Below are 24,324 nucleotides of genomic sequence, written 5' to 3' on the forward strand. Positions count from 1 at the left end.
GGTGGGCCAAGTTTAGCCCATGGCCACAGGTTCTTCACCCCTATTATAATGCATTATACATAGGGAGAAACTTCAGAACTCAGTTGCTAGAATTTTGATGGGTACCTCTAGAGTTTTTCATATTTGCCTGTTCACAGCCTCATTTAACGTGCCCAACGTAGCTGGTGCTTACCATTAAAGCCTTAAATGGCTTGTGATCCAAGAGCATCTCTTCCCATATCAGCCTGCCATGCCTTAATATCTTTTGGAAAGACTCTTCTCCAAGTATCCTCTTTTGCCTCTTGTATTTGGCTAGGTTTGTGGTTTTAATTTATTTTTATATGTTGTGAATTAGTTTTATTCACACTTTTGTACACCACTTTGGAATCTTTTGATGAAGGGTGGTTATGAATTGTTTAAACATATAAAACAAATAATAAATATTTATATTTGGCATTTATATATCATCCAATTAACCATGTCTGCTAGGCAGTTCACAAATTAAAATGGCAATGAGAGAGGGGAAATTAATTTGGCAAGGTTCCTACTTTAAGATAGCAATTTGAACTATATTATTTTTGTAAGATCATCTGCATTTCTAATAAAAAACTAAAGGCTGCATTTCAGTTGGCTGAAGAATAGCCTTTGATAAATAAATGAATTATGTGTTTTACAGGTTGAATCTATGCATATTTACTCAGAAATGAGCACTATTGAGTTTACTCTCAAGTAAGTCATAGAATCAAATATGCAGTTGGAAACATTGTTAGATAGGTTTCTGTAAGTGGAATACTGAGTTTTCCCCACCCGCTCCCATTTTGAACACAGAGACTTTTTTCTCTTAAAAATAAAACGTTTGGGGCTTATGGAAGTGTTAATAAACTTTGGCAAGCCTTGTACATTTTGCACCTTGCCAGACTTTGGATTTTGCACTATGGCTTGTATTCAGTGAAGTAGTCCCATTGGGTCACGGACTCCCATCTGCATAATGGGGCTTCCTTTCCCTTTCCTCTCCCCAGGAACTCTCCCCCATCTGTTCTGGGAGTTCCTCTGCAAGAGGGGGTGGTCCCTGGCTGCCTGAAAGAGGCAGTAGTGAGACCACTCCTGAAGAGGCCCTCCCTGGACCCAGAAAATCTTAATAACTATAGGCCGGTAGCAAATGTTCCATTCCTGGGCAAGGTCCTTGAACGAGTGGTTGCAGCCAGCTCCAGACACTCTTGGATGAGACCGATTATCTGGATCCATTTCAGTCAGGTTTCAGGCCTGGTTTTGGCACAGAAACAGCCTTGGTCACCCTGTGTGATGACCTTTGTCGGGAGAGAGACAGGGGGAGTGTGACTGTTGATTCTTCTTGATCTCTCAGCAGCTTTTGATACCATCAACCATGGTATCCTGGGAAGACTGGCTGAGTTGGGAGTGGGAGGGACTGCATGGTGGTTCCGCTCCTACTTGGCGGGTCGGCTCCAGAAGGTGGTGCTTGGGTAACATTGCTCAGCACCCTGGACTCTCCAGTATGGGGTTCCGTAGGGGTCAGTTCTGTCCCCCATGCTGTTCAACATCTACATGAAACCATTGGGTGCAGTCATCCGGAGCTTTGGAGTGCTTTGCCATCAGTATGCTGATGACACGCAGCTCTATTTCTCCTTTTCATCTTCTTCAGGTGAGGCTGTCAATGTGCTGAACCGGTGCCTGTCTGCGACAATGGACTGGATGAGGGCTAATAAACTGAGGCTCAATCCAGACAAGACTGAGATGCTGCTAGTAGGTGGTTCTTCTGACCAGATGGTGGATGTCCAACCTGTCCTGGATGGGGTTGCACTCCCTCTGAAGGAGCAGGTTCGTAGCTTGGGGGTTCTCCTAGAATCATCTCTGTCACTTGAGGCTCAGGTAGCCTCGGTGGCACGGAGTGCCTTCTACCAACTTTGGTTGGTGGCCCAACTACGTCCCTATCTGGACAGGGATAACCTGGCTTCAGTTGTCCATGCTCTGGTAACCTCCAAATTAGATTACTGCAATGCACTCTACGTGGGGCTGCCTTTGAAGATGGTTCGGAAACTACGGCTTGTGCAAAATGCAGCAGCCAGATTGGTAACAGGGACCAGACTGTCCAAATATATAAAACCGATTCTGGCCCGCTTGCATTGGCTGCTTGTATGTTTCTGAGCTCTATTCAATGTGCTGGTTTTAACCTATAAAGCCTTACACGGCTTGGGACTACAATACCTGATGGAATGCCTCTCCCAATATGAACCAACCCGTACACTACGCTCAACATCTAAGGCCCTCCTCCGGGTGCCTACTGTGAGGGAAGCTGGGAGTCTGGCAACAAGGGAGAGGGCCTTCTCAGTGGTGGCCCCCAAATTACGGAATGATCTGCTTGATGAGGTGCGCCTGGCGCCAACACTGTTAACTTTTCGGCACCAGGTCAAGACTTTCCTCTTCTCCCAGTCATTTTAGCATGTGTTTTAAATCGTTTGTATATTGTTTTAAATTTTAAAATTGTGTTTTAAATTGTTTTTAAAAATGTGTTTTAAATTGTATATTTGTTTTAATGTTTTTTATTGCTGTAAACTGCCCAGAGAGCTTCAGCTATGAGGCAGTATACAAGTGCAATCAATCAATCAATCAAACAAACAATGTGGGGAGAGGAAGTGGCATTGTACAGGCAAAAGTCCTTATGCTAATGGGACAACTTCATTTGATGCAACCCTATGTATTAAGAACAAAATAGTGACTGTATGTAATAATATGATTGAATTGGATCATTTGTCATGCATGCTGTTGAAGGAGGAAGCAAATCATCATTCTGAGGGTTCTTGATTAAAGAACTTAGATGCCAAAAAATCTGGTTTCATTATAAATTCCAATTAAAAATAAATAAACCCTAGTATAGCTTTTCTGAACCTCAATCAATTGAGAATTTCAGTGATTAATTGAGAAAAAAATGCCTGGATCCAGGGAAGTCCTGGATGAAGAGAGTGGAAAGTGACTTTTTTGCCCCTCCTCTCTGGCAGCCCTCTGGGCTCCTTAAAAACCTCTCCCAAGGGCTGTGAGATCTGCCTGAATATGGTGAGCTATAGCACAGGGCGCCAAGGAAGAAGGGGGATAATTCAAATCAGAAGGATGCCTCTTCCGTGAACAGAGTGAGTATCCAAGGATGTTGCTTCATCACAGGCAATGCTGCAAATACACCAAACAAAGAAAAACCCACCACGGAATACAGGAAGTTTAAATTTTAGAACACATTATTGGAGTGCTCATTCATGCAAGCCAAAAACATCAATATTCCGAAAGTTGTTGAAATAGGAAAATATGTCCATAACAGCCATTTTGCTTGCCTTCACTGAAGAAATCAGAAAGATCCAAACTAACTCTCTCCAAAGATGTGTTCAAAAAACTGCAACACAATTCCAATGTATAATCAATTTCCTATTTAACAATTTGTGAAGGAAAATAAATGGAAACTTCTCTGCCAAAGTATTCACCATTGTTCTGGAGAAATTTAGAAAATATGCTCAAAGCTTTAATTGCTGCTGCATTGCTGATGCTGTAATTTGGAAATAATTTCTAAGACTTTTAAGGAAATACCTACAAACAAAATTAAATTACAGGAAGTAAAGTAAAGTAATAAATAGATTAAACACTAAATTATATTTTCTTGCCTATATATTTTCTCAACCCCAAATGCAAAGTTATTGTCTAGTGATGGCAGTTAGGCATCAATTTTTTATTTCAATGGCTAAGTTTCCTCTTTAAACATTGATTTAAGTCATGTTCATAAATTTTCATCAGATCATTTACCTGGCCTCATACCTGGCCTTGCTCAGGAATTTTAAGAAGCCAATGCATCAGTGGTGTTTTGAAATCAATGGTTAAAATCTGCAGTTTTGAAAGGTTCTTTCTGCCATCTTGATTCAAAATGGTGTCTAGTAGTATTTAAACTGAGACAAAAATCTGCTCCTTGATCTTGGAAACCGTCATGCAGAATTTGGTTACAATATTCTGAGAGGTCCAAATATATAGTGAAGAAACAACTTTCCAAAATATATAGTAGATCTGGCTATCTTCCACCTTTGACTGAGTTGTTTAACCCACTAACATGAAGATAAATGATACTAATCTATATATACAAAGATTAAGAAACAGGACTATTAATTACTTTGTTACCTTCACAGCTAAACCTATAATTGATTGTGATGGATTCCTTATCATTTTTCCTAAACTCAGTATTTCTGTTTTTCTCTGCCTCACCTTCTTTCTGTTGTTAATGTTTTATCATAGTTTATTTCTGCCACTAAATTGGAACTCAGGGCCCTTTCCGTAAAGGCTTAAATGTTTAAAAATGTAGTATGTATTGCAAGGTCAGAAGCAGTTATTTCCACAGACAAAGCCAAGCTTAGAAATGTGATTCTTTATTACATAAAAAAGAGGTCGACCGAACCTCAGATGCATTCTTTTTCTGTGAAGAAGAAATTTAATTTTCCACTACAGTGCTGAAATTTCGGCTATAATCCTGAGCACACTTACTGCAAAGTAAGTTCTTTGAAATTCAGTTGGATTTACTTCTAGTAGACATACTAAGGATTGTGCTATCATTTATTTAGTCTTCTGATTTGTCTTCCTAATTTACAGAAAAAACAATAAGTCCATTATAGATGAACAGACTGTTTACAGTAAGTGTATAAGAGCTCTAACTTCAGTGAAGTTGCAGTTATACTACCATCAGTGGGTTAGAAAATATAACTGAAGAAGAAATTCTTTTTATCACAAGTGTAATTCACATAAAGATGTGACAGTTGTTGGGCATAGCTGAATAGTGTTAGTTCTCTATTTTTTTTTTATTTTGTCATTAAGATTCCCACTTAAACAGGATTTAAAAGTGGCTTTGAACCAAGGTGAGTTATATGCAGCCACAGTGAATTAACTGTCTGTTGTCCTCTTAAATATAGCCCAGCCTTCAAACTTTCCTCCCCATTCTTCCCTTAGTCCTGAAGAAATACTGTGATGTGTATTTTAGAGCCCTGTCAGGAATTTTAAACTACGTGTGTGGCACTTGAATTCAATTATGAATGTTCAAAAGAATACATGTGGGCCGGGTTCAAACATAACTAGCCAAGTTGTCAAACATAACTAGCCAAGTTATGCCTCCCTGGGCTCCTGCCGGGAGGAAGGACGGGATATAAATTGAATAATAAATAAATAAATAAACAAATAAATAAGTTTAAATAACCTACAGTTCCCCAGTTTCATATGTCACAGGTTACTATGATTGATTTAAAATCAAAACCTGTTGATTTTCTCTGTGCCATGAAATGAGGGCAAAATGGGAGGGGACAGTGTCCAAGCTGGAGGCTTGCCAAGGCTCATGTACATAATAGGAAACCATACACTTGCTTTGTAAACAGGAAAGCAAAAGACATACAATGTATACAGTAGAGGAAGATCCTTGAGATGAAGAAGTCAGTGTATCAGCTGCATCACTATAGTAGCCACAATGTATAGCAAAGATTTTGGAAAGTTTAGAGTGACTCTTGAGTACAAGTAAACAGGATCCCTCAAAGAGAAAACAAGAGAATAGCCCTAGGCATAAAAATTATATTGCCAAGTCAACAAAATTAGTACAGCCACATTTTCTCTCTAATGGGAAAATGCAGTGTCAAACAGATGCAAGGAACTCTAGATCTCTATGTGGTAAATATGCCAAGTATGGTCTTACTGGGATGGCAGGCCCTACAGTCACTAAACTAGATAAAAATCTTAATGAGAGTAGAATTGACTGATGAACCTATCACCAGAAAAGCCATCAGATATTCCCTGACCTGCTTGAAATGTTTGCCATTATGCTTCAAGATCAAACTAGTTACAAATGTAGTTCCGGGTATGCATAGAGTGCTATCATTGCCACTAATGAAGGAGCAACCAGACCTAATTCAAAAGCTTGAAGCGTTTCTAGAATGTGTCATTTCTAGAATGTGTCAGCTCAATGGATGCAGTGCGGTGAATGGAGTAGAAAACAACTAGTGCTGCAAAAAAATAGATAAGAGAAAAATCAACTCATTTGAAATGTGGTGTTGGAGGAGAGGTTTGCGCATACCATGGACCACAAAAAAGACAAATAATTGGGTGTCAGAACAAATTAATCCAGAACTGTCACTAGAAGCTAAAATGATGAAACTGAGGTTATCATACTTTGGACACATAATGAGAAGACATGATTCCCTAGAAAAGACAATAATGCTGGGAAAAACAAGGGAATAGAAAAAGAGGAAGGCCAAACAAGAGATGGATTGATTCCGTAAAGACCTGAACTTACAAGATCTGAACAGGGTGGTTCATGACAGATGCTCTTGGAGGTCACTGATTCATAGGATCGCCATAAGTCATGATCATCTTGAAGGGACATAACAACAAAACAAACAAAGACCCTGGTGACCTCATCACAGCAAGAACGCCAGAACATTAGTCTACCTATGGTCAATGACATTATACAAAAATCAGTTGCAGCAGGTGCATAGTGTGCTAGATACCCAATCAGCTTACTGGAAGATGAAACTGGATTAAAAAAAAATAACACTTTTAAAAACACTATTTATAAGATAGTGCTTAACATATCATCAACAGAGATGTTCTAGAGAAAAAAGAAAAAAGGCCTGGAGGGCATCAAAGTAGTTTTATATTTATTAAATTTCTATCCCGCCCTTCCCCCCAAAAAGCCTATGGTGACCACTGTAATAAAACAATTGAACAGGAACAAAATCATTGACGATACTTTAGAACATGGTGTTTTAGAAGCAACAGTACAAACCTTAGAGTAGGAATGAGAAACCTCTGGCCTATGAGCCAAATTAGCCTTAATTTGGCCCCATGAGGCAGATTTTCCCCAGTTATGCACACCTGATACATGTCCTAGTTAAGACATGACAAATATTTTGGACCAGCTGTAGTTTGAGTAGTCTTCAAAGACAGCCCCACATATTAATTGCAGTAGGCTAATATAGATTCTCAGGTTCTGTTTGGAGGCTCTTCTCTGAGCAAACTGCTTTTGGAGGCCAGATCGGTGACAACTAGAGAGAGCTTTTTCCATTGTGACATCTTATTTCAGATGCTCTTCCTAAGGAGACTTACATGGCACCTACCTTTATGTATGTTTGGTGCCAGGTTAACACCTTTTTACTTAGGCTTTTACAAATATTGCTTGCATTTAACTTGATTCTGCTGTTTTAAAGTGTGCTTTTGTAATATATTTATTGCATTTCATCTTCATCTAGATTTATTTTTTACCCCATCTTCTGGCTCAAATGGGCCCCCCCGGACAGCTTACAATCCTTAACAGTAGAAATCCAAAATGCGACACTTGGGGAAAGCTAAAATACAGTAGGGCCCCGCTTTCCGGTGCTTCGCTTCCTGGCGTTCCGCTAATGCGGCGGCTTTCATTCCCCGTTTTAAAGCTGCTTTTGCCGCTTTTGCGGCATTTTCGCATCATTTTTGCACGACGCGCCCCATTATATTCCGCTTTATAGTGATTTCCGCTTTACGGCGCGGGTCCGGAACGGAACCTGCCGTATAAGCGGAGCCCGCCTGTAGAAACAAATAAAATGTACTTTTTAATTGTTTTAATGCTTATTATCTGGATCCATTTCAATCGGGCTTCAGGCCTGGACATGGGACTGAAACAGCCTTGGTCGCCTTGGTAGATGATATGAGGAGGGTGTGGGATAGGGGCGAATGCACCTTCCTTGTCCTCCTTGATCTCTCAGCAGCTTTCGATACCGTTGACCACGTTATCCTCCTGGACCTCCTGAAGAGGTTAGGCATGGGGGGCACTGTATTGCAGTGGTTCCATTCCTTCCTCTCTGGTAGGTACCAAAGAGTGGCATTGGAGGATGAGGTCTCGGATCCTTGGCCTCTCACTTGTGCGGTGCCACAGGGTTCCATCCTCTCCCCGATGCTGTTCAACATCTATATAAAGCCGCTGGGGGCAATCATCAGGAGATTTGGGCTGCAATGTCATCAGTATGCGGATGACACGCAGCTCTATCTCTCATTTAAATCTTCACCGAGGTTGGCTGTAGAAACCCTGTCCAAGTGCCTGGAGTCGGTGAGTGGCTGGATGGGAAGGAATAAGCTGAAGCTGAACCCTGACAAAACCGAGGTAGTGTTTGTGGGAGACAAGGGAAGGCTGGGGGATGTGGACCTGGTGCTCAATGGGGTACGATTGCCCCTGAAAGACCAGGTCCGCAGCCTGGGGGTCATTCTTGACTCCCAGCTGACCATGGAGGCTCAAGTCTTGGCTGTGAGCCGGGCGGCGCTGTATCAACTCCATCTGATATGGAGGCTGCGCCCCTACCTTCCCAACCATCTGCTCCCACCGGTGGTACATGCCCTGGTCACCTCTCGCCTAGACTATTGTAATGCGCTCTACGTGGGGTTACCCTTGAAAACAGTCCGGAAGCTGCAACTGGTACAGAATGCGGTGGCTCATCTGATTAAAGGCAGCTGCCGGCAAGATCACATCACTCCAGTGCTGAAGGAGTTGCACTGGCTACCGGTTGTTTACCAGGCCCAATTCAAGGTGTTGGTTTTGACCTTTAAAACCCTACACGGTTTTAGCCCAGTCTATCTGAAGGAGCGCCTCCAGCATTGTCAGGGAAGCCGCTCAGCAAGATCAGCCTCAGAAGACCTTCTTTCGATCCCACCGGTTAAAACAGCTAGACTGGTGAGGACTAGAGAGAGGGCTTTTTCAATAGTGGCCCCCACCCTGTGGAACTCTCTCCCAAATGATCTCTGCCATGCCCCTTCTATGATGAGCTTCCGTCGGGCCTTGAAGACCTGGCTCTTCAGGCAGGCTTTTGGGGTGGGTTAGGTTTTTACTGTTATGGTTTTAAATTTTAACGTTTTAATGTATTGTTTTTTTAATCTTGTACGTCGCCCAGAGTGGCTGGACAACCAGCCAGATGGGTGACTAATAAATTTAATAAATAAATAAAAATAAATAAATATAGGAATATGCTTGGAGAACACGCTCACAAAGACCCTGAGCTCCCTAGCAGAACTGCACGAGGACCTGGTGCATAATTAGCCAGCACAAGAAACATATCAGGTAGGCCAGTGTTCTTCAACCTTGGGTCCTCAGATGTTGTCAAACTAAAATTCCCATGAACCCCAGCCAACATAACCAATAGCCAAGGATGATGGGAGTTGTACTCTAACAGCATCTGGGGATCCAAGGTTGAAGAACAGTGAGTTAGACGACACAGTCATGGTCACAAATAGACACATTGTGCACTCCAGGTACAGGATTGTTTCAAACGCATAGAGGAGGTCAGGAGGAGTATGATACATCCTGGTGCCAGTGTGAGAAGAGGCATCATCCTGCATCCCTTTTTTCCTGTTGCAGGGGAGAAGTATTCATGCACAGTGAATGAACTGTGCATTGTCCCTTTAAAATACAGCATGGTGTCCCCCTCCCTCTTTTCCCTTAGTCTAGGATAATTTTTTGCTGCAGACCTGTTTTTAGAGCCCTGTTAGAGAGCTGCAAATAACCTAAATAAATCAGTTATCCATATCCGTGTAGAGCCAGTTTCACCCAGGCAACATGTTTGGTTAGCGTTGGGGATGATGCAGTGTCTATCTGCAGTTAAAAGAGGGATTCGTGCTCCTGAAGTTTAGGGAATGGGCACCTGATCTGTTGTCTGACTGCTTAACTGCAGTTAAGCTTTTTGATCATTATGTATGCATTGACCCAGAGTTGCCTGACTATGTGGTTCTTTTCCAGTATACTGTTACAGGATTTCATTTCCTTTACAGACCATATAACATCTTGATAATTGCTTTGGTAAACAGAAGTGTGTTCGTGTAATTAGCATGTATTTAGTGATGTGGGCTTTCTGGAAAACTTAAATTGGAAAGTTTTTCAGAAGATTTTCCTATTTTATTTATTTATTAAATTTATATCCTCCTAGAAGGAGCCCTATGCATATATGGCATGTGGGGCAGGTGGAAAGCAGGTTGGCTCTCAGGTTTTAAAATGTCTCATTTCTTAATCTTTGGGATATGTTTATCATCAAATCTTTTCAATTGCACTTACACACCTTCTAGAACAAAACTTAGTGTGTTACTACCATTTGGTCTTAGGTACTATCACTACCATTTAGACCTAGATACTATCACTATTTTTGAGAAGACATGATTCATTAGAAAAGATAATAATGCTTGGAAAAACAGAAGGAAGTAGAAAAAGAGGAAGGCCAAACAAGAGATGGATTGATTCCATAAAGGAAGCCACAGACCTGAACTTACAAGATCTGAACAGGGTGGTTCATGACAGATGCTCTTGGAGGTTGCTGATCCATAGGGTCGCCATAAGTCATAATCGACTTGAAGGCACATAACAACAAACTATCACTATTTACAGTGTATTCAGCAGTATCAGCATGGTAAGAGCTGTACAAATCATAGTAGCTTTGTGTGTCCCATACCAGAAGCATTTACATATAAAATAATATAAAAGATTGTTCATAATTTGCTGTAACACAGGGGGACTTATTTCTGAGTAAAAACACAGAATATATGGTTAACCTATCTGTGAGTTTTATTCATCTGACAACTGCAGCTGTTTGTTTTGCATCAGGTTTCCAGATGCCTTAAACCTAGACTTTACTGTATGTAAGAATATTTACAGTAGGGCCCCGCTTACCGGCGCTTCGCTTACCGGTGTTCCGCTAATGTGGCGGCTTTCATTCCCCGTTTTAAAGCCGATTTTGTGGCATTTTTGCGCGACGTGCCCCATTATACTCAATGGGGTTCCGCTTTACGGCAATTTCCGCTTTACGGCGGGGGTCTGGAACAGAACCTGCCATATAAGCGGGGCCCGCCTGTATAAGAAAAAATAATATTGCTCAGTTTTCTTTTCTTGTACAAGCATATTGGTCTGCAGGCTTCCTGTTTTTACAAAACTCTGGAAGTATTTTTACTTGTTTTAGTCTATAGTTTTATTAGTTTGCATCCTTGTAGAAGAAATGTTGATTTCTACATTTTAACCAAAATAAACTTTTGACACAATGCTTTCCTTGTATGTACCAATTCCTTTTTATCAATGATATAAAGTGGAGTGTGGCTTTTAAAACATGAGAAGCATTTCCTGAACAACATCATTCCAGCACAAAGCAGAACTGTTTCCCCCAGACCTGCTGGAGACCTTGCAAAATGCTGCCTCTCCACACTGTTCGACAACTGCCGAACCTTCATTTATAATAACTTCTGCATTATCTGTTCAGTGTCACAAAGGTGAAACTGAGTCTATGACATTTGTCTGATTACATGTAAAATATTTCCCTGCTGACCTATATAGAGAAAATAAACAAAATATATTTTGAAGATATGCTTTGGCTTCTATGCAGGCCTTAATTTTGGCTGTATAAGAAACAGGAGTGGACAAATTTAACTTTTCATGGGCCACTAAATTAATATTGCAACCTAGCAGTGAAAAGGAAAGCATGAAGAAGCATTTGTGTTCATCACTTTGTCTTAACAAGATGCTTGTTTAAATGTTGCTTCCTCCACCCCCAAAAAGTTGGTTCAGCCATATTACATTGTTTTGGGTTTCTTGTAATACTTTATGAAAGGATACCAATATTTATTTATTTATTTATTTAGACTATTTCTATACCGCTTAATATATAAAAAGATCTCTAAGCGGTGTACAGAAAGTAAAACAACTATGAGTATTATAAAAAATGTACAACCGTAATACAGATAATACATACATAATATAAATTATTAATAAATAAATACTGACCCAAATTCCTTCACCCCACTCAACATCTCTCAATGTCCTAGCTTCCATCCAGGACACTACCCATCCAAGCTGGCTGTCACTCAGAGCCCAAACACACACAAATCTCCCCAAAGTCTCAGGAGAATGGTTGTTCCCAGGGGATCCCAAAGATGGCATTTAGAACCCACATTTTATAAGCCTGGGAACAATCTTGAATGCTGGATTTTTCCTGCCGCCCATGAATTTGCTGGGTTCTTTGCTGAATGCTCAGACCTGGAGCCTGAGGTTGCTGCAACCAGCCAGGGGCTATGCTCTCCCTCTCTACCAGCAAGCTGACCTGCTCCATTGATATCCTGTCAGATTATGAAATCAAGGAATAAGCTTTTTGTATGGAGAAACTCCATGTGGACATCTGATATCTGTAGCATTCAGATATTTGAATGCTGTACAACAGTTCTGCTTACAGCAATACTTGCTGTAAAACCTTCCATTTGTGGAATTGACTATTTTTGTATGAGAGTAAAAAGTTTATCAACTGATCTTTAATTATTTGCTAGCTCTGTAGAAGGCAGGAAGTGGAGGAACATATAGTGAGATCTGCTAATCAAACATCTTGTCACAGCAGTCTTGTTCTAAAACCACTGAATTTTGTCTCCACATTGTTTCTGTCTTAGGATGACAATAGAAAAAACAATTACAGGCTAGGACGGTGTATTTTATTAAGATTACATAGAGGACTTCTGGTACAAAGAAGCGTACTTTGAAATATAAAAACCTGTAGTTGGTCATGTTTGTTTCCACTAGTATTGATTGGAACATTCAGGTCCATTGTATGGTAGAAAATTGCTTTACTGACAAAACCATGTGTGATAACATGCATTGTACCTTATTCATAACAGATTTTTTCCCTACAGCTGCTCATAAACCAAGTTTATTCTCTGCCCATGATATAGAACTAATTATCTGAAATTGCATTCCAGATTCAGATTCATTGAAGTTATCTTAATAAGAGTAGACAGAGTATATCTTCAAATGCAAATGCTTTAGCAATAATTTCCCACTGCCTTATAGTGGCTAGAGATTAGAGTGTTGGAGTATGACCTGGGAAATCAGGGTTCGAATCCCCACACAGCCATGAAGCTCACTGGGTGACCTTGGGCCAGTCACTGCCTCTCAGCCTCAGAGGAGGGCAATGGTAAACCACCTCTGAATAATGCTTACCATGAATACCCTCTTCATAGGGTCACCCATAAGTTGGAATCGACTTGAAGGCAGTCCATTTACATTTTATAGACACATCAGCAATGGCAGACTCCCAGAAACTCTGGGGGAAAGCATCTTTCTAGGAGACTGGAGGAGTCGTCAGGAAGAGGGGGAGATCATTTTGTTAGCCTTTTTTTTTTTTGCTCTTTCCTCTGGGACTGTCTTGCTTTCTAGCCCACTGTTCTTCAACTTTGGGTCCCCAGGTGTTGTTGGACTACAACTCCCATGATCCCTTGACCAGTGGCTAAGGTAGGTAGGGATGATGGGACTTGTAGTCCAAAGATGAAAAACAGTGTTCTAGTCTGCCCTACCCACATCATTTTGTGAAAAGCTAAAGGGACCTAAAAGTATGAAGGTAGCTGGATAGGCATTTGTTACTTCCACTTGTATCAATGGAGCCATTAGAGATAAGAAGGCTTTCTTCACAAAATGCAAGTCTTATCCAAATGAGAAGAATAAAAAGGAACACAAAATTTGGCAAAAGAAAGCAATCTTGATGCAGAAAATAATTTGAGGAGTGCATTGTTAAAAACAATAAGACCAACAACATCAAAATCTTCAGATACATTCATCACAAGAAACAGGCTAGGGAGGCAGTTGGACCTTTGGATGACAAAGGAGCTAAAGGAGAAAAAAGATTACAGAGAAGCTGAATAAGTTGTTTGCAGCAGTCTTCACAGTGGAAGATATAGGGAAGATCTCTGTGCCTCAACTGACTTTCTCGGGAATGGAGTCTGAGGAACTGAGGTGAATATGGTGACAAGCGATCAAGATCTAGGCCTTATTGACAAATTAAAAACTGATAAATCATCCAGTCCAGAAGGCATCCACCTGATAGTTCTTTAAATAATTCAAATGTGAAATTGCTGATTTTCTGACAAAAATGTGGAACTTGTCCCTAAGATCATCCTCTATCCCTGAAGAATAGCAAGTGGCCAATGTAACACTGATTTTTAAAAGAGAGATCCAGAAAGGATCTGGGAAATTAGCAGTCACTTAGCTTAACATCTGTTCTGACAAAACAGGTGGAAAGCATTATTTCAGGATAGAATTACTAAGCATATAGAAGAGCAAATACTGCTGAAGCAGAACCAGCATGAATCCCGCAAGGGTCAGTCCTGTGTCATTAATCTCTTAGAGTTCTTTGATAGGGTTGCAAACATGCAAATAGAAGTCATCCAGTTGCCATTGTGTATTTAGACTTTCAAAAAGCTTTTGACAAAGTACCTCACCAAAGACCCCTGAATAAGCTTAGTAGTCATGGAATAAAAGGAGAGGTCCTCTTGTGGATCAGTAACTGGTTAAGGAACAGAAAGCAGAGAATAGGAATAAATGGACAGTTCTTCTAATGGAGGGGTATGGGAAGTAGAGTTACCAAGGATCAATATTGGAATCAGTATTTGACTTATTCATCAATGATCTAGAGTTAGGGATGAGCAAAGAGGTAGCTGAGTTTGCTGATGCCTAATTTTTCAGGGGGGTTTAAAACAAAAAGGGATTGTGAGAAGCTCCAAAATGATCACTCCAAACTTGGTGAACGGGCAGTAAAACAACAAGGGCAAAAATGGCAAGGGCAAAATAATCCTAATTTCACACATATGCTCATGAGGTCTGAACTGGCAGTGATTAACCAATAATGAGACCTTGGGGTCATAGTAGATAGCTGGATGAAGATGTCAGCCCAGTGTGTGGTAGCTGTGAGAAAGGTGAATGCCATGTCAGGGATCATTAGGAAAGGGATTGAAAATAAAATTGCTCATATCATTATGCTGTTACACAAATCTATGGTGCAGCTGCATTTGAGATACTGCACACAGTTCTCGTTGCCTCATTTCAAAAAGGGTAGAACTAGAAAAGGTTCTGAAAAGGGCAACCGGAATGGTCAAGGGGCTGGAGCAACTACCCTATGAGGAAAGACTGCAACATTTGGGCCTTTTTTAGTTTAGAAAAAAAGGGGGGGAGGCATGATTGAGGTGTACAAGATTATGCATGGTGTGGAGAAAGTTGATAAAAGTCTTTCTCCCTCTCTCATGATACTAGAACTCAGAGCAACTATAGAATTTGTTCCCACAAGATGATGCGTTGGCCGTGAACTTGGATGGCTTTCAGAGGGGTTTGGACAAAAGAATGGAGGGTAAAGCTATCAATGGTTGGCTACTAACCAAGGTGGCCATATACTACCTCTAGTATTGGAGATATTATTCCTCTGAATATTAGTTGCTGGGAATCACAAGTGGGGAGAGCGCTGTTGCACTCATGTCCTGCTTGTGGGTTTCCCATAGGCACTTGCTTTGCCACTGTGAGAACAGGATGCTGGGCTAGATGGGCCATTGCCCTGATCCAGCAGGGCTGTTCTAATGACTTGTTTTATTTATTTATTATTTGATTTATATCCCTCCCAGCAGGAGCCCTGGGCCTCAAACAAAAGCACTAAAAACTTTAAAACATCATAAAAACAAACTTTAAAACACATAAAAACAAAACATCTTTAAAAACGTTTCTGAAGAAAAGCTTTCAAAACGTCTTCTAAGATTAAAAACATCTTAAAAAGAAGGTTTATTTATTTATTTATTTATTTTGTTCGATTTATATACCGCCCACAGCCCAAGGGCTCTCAGGGTGGTGCACAACATGGATAAAATACAATAAAATCACAAAAACAGTAAAGTATACAGTATTAAACAAATAAACAACCTAAGATAGATTAAAAACACAAATAGGTTAAAATGCCTGGGAGAATAAAAAGTTTTTAACCTGGCGCCTAACAGATAAAAGTGTAAGAACATATTAAAAAGCAATTCCAACACAGATGCAAACTGGGATAGGTCTCAACTTAAAAGGATTGTTGAAAGAGGAAAGTCTTCAACAGGTGCTGAAAAGATAACAGAGATGGTGCCTGTCTAAGACTTAGAATATATGTTAAGTTGGGGGTTGCCAACCCCGGTGCCTGTGGGTACCATGACACCCACAAAGGTCTCCACTGATTCCCTAGGCAGGTGCACCAAACAGAGCTTTCTTTCTTTTTTTAAATAAGTCTGTAGCCCTCCTAGAAAGAAAGGAAGCAAAACATGCAGGCACTCTTCTAAGCAATTTCTGTAAAATGAGCCGGCTTGGCTGCTCCCACCTGTCAGACCCATTATTGATAAGTGAGTTGTTGGACACCAGGCAATAGGAATCCCTGGGCTCCTAAAGAGGTGTTGTTTTCCTTCTCCTTTACCACACTTTTCCTGCTTCTGCCTTATTTTCTAGTAGTCTTTGGAATTTCCATAAGTTGCCCTTCACTTTTTCGTAGCAACCAGGATGCATCTTTCCTGTGGTGGGTTCATCTGAGAGCAGGAACCCCCTAGACGTTATTTTCTTCAAATACTACACAGTAAGTATAGGTAGATGTTAAAGAATCCCGTCCCCTAATGGCAGATGCAAAATGTGAAAAGTTTGCAAAGAAGCTTAGATAACATATGGTACAATAATATACATGGCAAATTCAGAAGCAAGTCTCTTGGTTTTTAATGGAGCTTACTCCCAGGTAGGTGGGTACAGGATGGCAGCCTAGGCTTTGGTTTAGGATTGGCATTGGGGGAAAAACAGGGTTCTTGTGCCTTTAACAGTGCCACAGTCAGAACCAGCAGGTTATAACTTCCCATGATAAGCATGAGGTTTTCTGGGGGTGGGGAGAGTGAAAAATCAGCAATAACTGTACTCCCTCTAATTTTGTGTGACGCCATACCCCTCACAGCAGCCATGTTGTGTTATGCCACACCTCCCACGGCAGCCATTTTGTGACTGGCACCTTCAGCTTTGTCTCAGAATTCAAAATGTGTGCCCTGGTCCAAAGAAGTTGATGCTAAGTATATAATTATATGTTCTTGTTGATTGTTAAAAAGGGATGCCAAGCTCTTAGGCTAGTCCTATATAAATGACAATGGACCTCTGCTATTATAATATGACTTCAATATGGTGTATGTCAAGCAGGATTTATGTACACGTGCTTCTGTTTTTTAAAGCTTGTGTATATTCATTATGTATGTCTGTATATTGCTTTCCTCACAGATGTGCCCAAAGCCCAAGAACAATTAACAGTAATACATACAGTATGAAGGCATCATAACGAGTCTGCTACCAGTTCATTTCTATACATAATATAGCACTCTAAATAAATAATCCAATTCTACATACATTTCAACAATCCTTAATATATTGTAGGGTTGGAGCCATGTATGTTATGCCCCACCAACTATCCTGTACCAGAATTGGATGGTATCTCTTCTTCAGGTGAGGACCTTCTTGCCTTAGCACATCTGAAGTTCAGAGTGAGTCAGTAGACATGAACAGATCACTCAAAATCATCCAGGAAAGTGTTTCACTTGGGGAGACTACAGTTTATGAGGGCAAAACACATTTTGGCTGGTCCCCCAACTTCAGATCCTCCAAATTGATCACCAAGAGCACAGGCAGTGACAGGTCAAAGTAGAGGCACCAATCAAATGCCAGTGCCTGCTTGGCACTGCAAGACCCCTCTCTTCCTCATGTCCTACTCAGTAATGGGTAGCCAGGACCATTAAATGCTCTTGAAGAAAGACCTGCTGATGATACAGGAAGAGGTAGGCATTAGGGCCAGTTATGTAAAATTTTTATTTGATATCTAGCTATGACTGATGGAGCGCCTTATCTAGATTACCTCTTGTAATCTGTTGGACAGCTCCCGTGGCTCTGATGGAACTCAGCTACCTGGCCTGTTGGACAGCTCCCCATTCTCATTGGTAAGAGAAATTCAAAGCTACACATGAGTGGTGGCAGGAATGGGACAATGTGAAATTTAATAGTTTTGGTTTTTAACTGGATTTCAGTTTGAGCTTTCCCTTTATAACATGTGGGTCTAAAATTGTAGCCCTTGAACAATCGACAGTCAGCCCTATAGGAGTGTACAAAGAGTTTTTCCTTCATTAATGCTTGCACTGGGCCAAGCTGATTTGCTTGCTATGGAGGAGATGGTACTCAATACTCATGTTTTTGAGTTAATACTTATACTTTGTGGCTACAGATTTGCATATGTGCAGGAGTGAAGACCTTGGTGCTACTTGATGTAATTGAGATTGTGTTTAGTGTTACCACTCCTATGTCATGTCTCTTTTCATCTCTTCCTCACTTCTGATTTATGTAGGCAGCACCTTGCACAGTACACCTTCACTGGTGCATCATCACTCATTCAGATTATATTGCTGTGCAAGAGCTCTTGCAGCAGTCCTATCTACATTTTGCCCTGTGCTATAGGAACCACTTTAATGTAGTAGCTAGAAAGTTGGACTAGGACTAGGGAGACTCAGGTTGTTGTTAATTACTCACCCTTCACCAAAGATCCAGGGCATGTTACAACAATTTTAAATACAGTATTAAAAACAATTAAACAACCTAAATCAACCTAAATACATCACTAAAACAATTAAAATACAGCATTAAAAACAAATCCCCACTTGGCCATAAAGCTCACTGAGTGATCTTGCGGCAGCCATGCACTCTCAGACTAATATACTTTGCGTGGGGGGTGTGAGGATAAAATGGGAGGGAGGAACCATGTATTCTATTATTTATTAATTTACATACTGCTTAATGTCAAAATGGGCCTCTAAACAGTTTACAAAATATAAAAATTATTGCACAACATGGTTAAAACAATCATGTTAAAACAGCACTGTAATTAAAAGGCAAGACACAATGCCTGTGTAAACAGATGTGTCTTCAATACAGATGGGGATTCTGTTTAAGCAAGGAGTATATTTCACAACACCATTGCTGCCAGTGAAAAAGCCCACCTCCCCATTTCCACAAGCTGTTGCCATCAGACCGTGGCAAGGCTAACCAGGTTCCATTTGTTGATCTTAATGTCCTTACTGGGCAATGAAGGGGAAGCCAGTATTTCTGGTAACCTGGTTCAGAGTTCTTTGGGACATTAAATGTAAGTTTGTTGTTGTTATGCGCCTTCACGTCGATTACGACTTGTGGCGACCCTATGAATCAGTGACCTCCAAGAGCATCTGTCATGGACCACCCTATTCAGATCTTGTAAGTTCAGGTCTGTGGCTTCCTTTATGGAATCAATCCATCTCTTGTTTGGCCTTCCTCTTTTTCTACTCCCTTCTGTTTTCCCCAGCATTATTGTCTTTTCTAGGGAATCATGTCTTCTCATTAAATGTCCAAAGTATGATAACCTTCAGTTTCATCATTTTAGCTTCTAGCGACAGTTCTGGTTTAATTTGTTCTAACACCCAATTATTTGTCTTTTTCGTGGTCCATGGTATGCGCGAAGCTCCCCTCCAACACCACATTTCAAATGAGTTGATTTTTCTCTTACCCGCTTTTTTCACTGTCCAGCTTTCACATCCATACATAGAGATAGGGAATACCATGGTCTGAATGATCCTGACTTTAGTGTTCAGTGATACATCTTTACATTTGAGGACCTTCTCTAGTTGTCTCATAGCTGCCCTCCCCAGTCCTAGCCTTCTTCTGATTTCTTGACTATTGTCTCCATTTTGGTTAAGGACTGTGCCGAGGTATTGATAATCCTGTCAACTTTAAAGTTACATAAATCTTCTGTTATCATTACTTGAGTCTTTTTGATGTTCAGCTGTAGTCCTGCTTTTGCGCTTTCATCTTCAACTTTCATCAGCATTCGTTTCAAATCATTACTGGTTTCTGCTAGTAGTATGGTATCGTCTGCATATCTTAAATTATTGATAGTTCTCTCTCCAATTTTCACACCTCCCTCATCTTGTTTGGCCTTCTTTCTGTATGATATGTTCTGTGTAGAGATTAAACAAATAGGGTGATAAAATACACTCCTGTCTCGCACCCTTTCTGATGGGGAACCAATCGTTTTCTCCATATTCTGTCCTTACAGTAGCCTCTTGTGCAGAGTATAGGTTGTGCATCAGGACAATCAGATGCAGTGGCATCCCCATTTCTTTTAAAGCATTCCATAGTTTTTCATGATCTACACAGTCAAAGGCTTTGCTGTAATCTATAAAGCACAGGGTGATTTTCTTCTGAAATTCCCTGGTCCGTTCCATTATCCAATGTATGTTTGCGATATGATCTCTGGTGCCTCTTTCCTTTCTAAATCCAGCTTGGACATCTGGCATTTCTCGCTCCATATATGGTAAAAGCCTTTGTTGTAGAATATTAAGCATTACTTTACTTGCATGGGATATTATGGCAATAGTTTGATAATTACTGCATTCCCTGGGATCCCCTTTCTTTGTAATTGGAATGTATACTGAACACTTCCAGTCTGTGGGCCATTGTTTAGTTTTCCGTATTTCTTGACAGATTTTTGTCAAAATTTGGACAGATTCAGTCTCAGTAGCTTTGTTCCTGGTGATTTCTTTCTTCCAAGTATTTTAAGAGCAGCTTTAACCTCACATTCAAAATTTCTGGTTCTTCGTTGTACGGTTCCTCCATGAATGAATCTGTCATCCTGGCATCTCTTTTATAGAGTTCTTCAGTGTATTGTGGTGTTCTTGCTATAAAAGTGGGGATAAAAAGAGCATTCTGGGGACTGAAATCCAGTGTGGCTTTTCAAGGTTCAACTAGTGGGGAAAAGTCAAGGCACAAATGAGTTCTTGCTTCTTGTTTATGTAATTTCTGAAGAGGACTTCCATATCTTCTCCATGGGGAGGAGGGACAAGAATGGGATTGAGAGCTGTCATTAATCACTGGAAAACTTGGCATTAGTTTTCTTTTTTCTTTTAGAAAAAATCCAAGGTGGCTTTTAGCAAATAAAGAACAATAAAAATAGACCAAAAAGCAAAGCAGCAAAAGTATAACAAGCAACAACCAAAATACAGAAACCAAAAGAGCCTACACTTAATCTGGTTGATTGGTTCAACTGTTTTTGTAAAGAATACTGAACATGACATTGGGAAATGTGAACATTTACTTGTTTTGATCTGTTGCATTATTGGCCTTGTGGCATTATTTGTGTAATTGGCAGCACAGCTTCACTGTAACCGCACTGTAACACACCATCTAACAAACATCCTATCTTCCCAATTACTTTTTGGCTAAGTCAGACTTAATGTATATTCCATACTGCAGTTGTGAGGCTTGTATTTAATTAGTTGGATTTGCAAAAAAAGCTATTCTTCTGACTGTGGGCTGTTAAAATAATTACTAATATAACAGCTGTTCTAACATCTGCACTCGGTCAAACAGTCTAATAGCACAGTCCTATATGTGATTATTTAGACCGGCCTTTCCCAGCCTTTGGGTCCCCAGATGTTGTTGGACTACAGCTCCTACCAGTCCAAGTCAGCATGGCCAATGGTCAGTAATTATGGGAATTGTAGTCCAGCAGCATCTGGGGACCCAAAGGTTGGGAAAGGAAGATTTAGATCTAAGTTGCACTTAATTCAGTGGGTCTTACTCCCAGGTAATTAGGTATAAGTTTGCAGCATCATTCTTGTTGATAGAGATCCTTGAGTGCAAAAGACACACAGAAGCCGGTATACCTATATTGCTTTAGTGCGTCTGCAGATTCTGTGATAATGGGTGATATGTCAGCAGGCCATTGAATGAGTATTTTGCAGAGCCTGCTTTAACTAGCAAAACAAGATATGCATTGGCTTTGGAACTCTAGTGAGGTGTTTGTGTAGCTTAAAGCAAGAAGCAACTATGTGCTGGTATAGAGAAGTGGCATGGACCAATATTTAGTACGTATGTTCATCTATTTACCATACATTGCATAGAACCAAGGAATATCCATGTTCCCTTTCTTCAGGTTTTAATGTCTTTATAAAGTCAATGGAAGGTGAGTCTTGATAAGATGTTGACAGTGAGTCATGATAAGGTTTAGAAAAGGAGATATTATGGTCTCTAAAAGCTTTGCAGAGAAAAGGAAGGGGGTTAGCTTGATGCCTAGGGGAAGTGGGGGAGGTGTTCCAGGCTTTGGAAGTAGAATTGCTAGAAGGTGCAAAGGTAACAAATAGCAGATTAATGGAGTGGAAGGGAGGGAATCCAATTAAAGGGAAGATATTGCCAAGCATGGAGAGGTGAAATGCTTTAAGTACTAAGACCTAAAAGTTGTGAGAAGCAAGAGGGACCTTGAGTCGAGATTTAAAGAGATTAGTTTAGCAGATGCCTGCTGAATTTTTTGGAAGGAAAGGACCTGCAAATGGAAGGCCAAGTAGGAAGTATCTCTCTCCCCTCCTCCAATAGATACAGATAGGAAAAGACAGGTTTTTGCAGTGTTAAAGAGGAGGAAGCAGTGAAGGATCTAGCAATGGCCGAGATAGGATAATCACAGAAACAAAAGAAATGGAAAATGGCAATAACTCGTTTTGGGAAATATTGGTTCAGTCTAGTTCTTATGGAGGTCCAAATGTTGGAAGATGTATGTAGTTTAGTAGTATATTTCCTAGGAATTTAAAACCTCTGTGTTTGCTGTGTATCAGATGGAGAGAAAAGAAAAAAGTAGCAAGCCCCTCCCCATCGAAAAATAAGTTGGCTCCTCATAGGAATTTTTCACCTATTGTTGCAGATGAACAGGAGGCCTTGAATTCTATCATGAAGGACTTGGTTGCACTCAAGATGAGCCGGCGTCCCAGATTGTCTGGTTTTGATAGCATGAAGACCAAAGACTCTCCACATTCACACAGACAGGTAGCGTTTCCTGATCACTGTAGATTTGCCTGACTTGTTAATATTTGTCTCTTATGATGAGCCAAATGGAATTCACAATCTTATCCTAACTAAAACAGAAAAGAAAGGGCAGAGGACAGTGCCATACATTTACTTTTTGTGGATGATCTTGCTATCTAGAAATTAGGATGTTTGATTTGAATTCTCTGTCCTTTGGCATGCCTCTAATTCTGGCCATTCAGGATTACAGGTTGAATTTTTTTCAGTTGCTTTTCTTATATTGTACAGGTAATTTTAATTATTTCCCCTTTGCCAGTAAGCAGACAACCAGGCAACCCTTAACTCCTTAATTCTTAACTCCTACTGCTGCAAAGACAGGGCCAATAGAAAAACCTTTCCCCCCCTCATCCAGAGAGCAAGGTTCCTTTGCTTCTGCTTATAAGTAAAACCTTTCTGAAATATTTATATATCTTCACTTTTTACTCTTGCTGTTTTGGGGCTTCTCACTCACCTTAATGCTTTATCTAAAAGAGGACGGCAAATGTAGATCACACAAGCGTAGGAGAAGGAAGGACACATCTGAGACAGAGATTAGCTCATTCTAAAGTTCTCATTCCCCTTCATGTACCTATTATGACAGGGATATCCGCAAGCATCATCAGCGTTATCTCTTGGGGCCAGATTAGGACTTGGGAGCCAGAGTTCAGAACACTGTCTCTTAGCCTAACCTACCTCACAGGGTGATTGTGAGGATGAAATGGGGAATGGGATAACCATATATGCCACCTTGAACTCCTTGAAGGAGAAGTAGGATAGAAATGTAGTAATAAATGATAAAAATATACCAATTTCTCCCCTTGGTCTTCTGGGGCATTGAGGCATTCTTCTCCTGCCCTCCTCATAGAAACTTGCCTCATGCCAATTTCGTCTCTTTGGTGCCAGGCAAAACTTTTGTTTTATTTGCCCAGGCTTTCCAGCATGTTAATACTAGTTTTATTGTTGTGCTTATATCTTGATTTCAATTTTAAGGGCTACTGCTCCTGTGCTTTTATGGAATTTTTTTTAAATTTAAATTGTATACCACCCTGGGAGTCTTACACTGAATAGTGGCCTATAAATAAGCAGCCTGAAAAAGGTGCCCTCTCCTCTTGCCCCCAGAGAAACATCCCTGATTATCACAGTAATAAATGCTTCAAATTTGTATGGGTAGACCCCACTAACACTTGCTAAGCCTTTTCACTCAAAATCTTTTTGGAAGCAAACAGCCAGGAAACCCCTCTGCCCAACTCTTCTGATGTGCCTGTGAATTCTTGACCATGGACAGATGCGTGCTGGTGAAAATTCAGCATGGCTACTCTCAAACTGAATTGCTTGGCCTCTGTAGATGCCTACTTTGGTGGGAGGGTCCTTCAGCCAATACAGTCAACCAGGAGTGTCTAACCTGTGGGCCTCTGGATGTTACTGAACTACAACCCCATCTGTCCCAGCCAGCATGACCAATTGGAAGGGTGGTGGGAGTTGTTCAGTAACATTTGGAAGGCTGCATGTTAGCTACCCTTGCTGTAAACTATAATTTATGTTATACTAACTTGAGATTTAGACATTTTGGATATCCTTTTGCTGCCTTCTTTTCCTGCTTGCTGGCAGAACATGAAATTTCCTTTTGGTCA

At 40.6% G+C, this 24,324-nt stretch overlaps 1 protein-coding gene across 2 annotated transcripts in view; it reads left to right on the forward strand.

Moving 5' to 3' along the window:
- Positions 1-24,324, forward strand: part of MAP3K3 (mitogen-activated protein kinase kinase kinase 3) — a 79,656-nt gene that overhangs the window by 6,067 nt on the left and 49,265 nt on the right. The window contains exons 1-2 of one of the 2 annotated variants that reach the window (XM_061591257.1): positions 17,759-17,778; positions 22,554-22,675. In XM_061591257.1, coding sequence (XP_061447241.1) covers positions 22,580-22,675 — 96 coding nt within the window. In that variant the 5' untranslated portion in view covers positions 17,759-17,778; positions 22,554-22,579. Of the gene's footprint in view, positions 1-17,758; positions 17,779-22,553; positions 22,676-24,324 lie in introns of those variants that run through there. The other variant, XM_061591256.1, reaches the window with a different exon arrangement.

Source organism: Rhineura floridana, chromosome 11 (assembly GCF_030035675.1).
Source record: "Rhineura floridana isolate rRhiFlo1 chromosome 11, rRhiFlo1.hap2, whole genome shotgun sequence".
Classification (NCBI taxonomy): domain Eukaryota; kingdom Metazoa; phylum Chordata; class Lepidosauria; order Squamata; family Rhineuridae; genus Rhineura; species Rhineura floridana.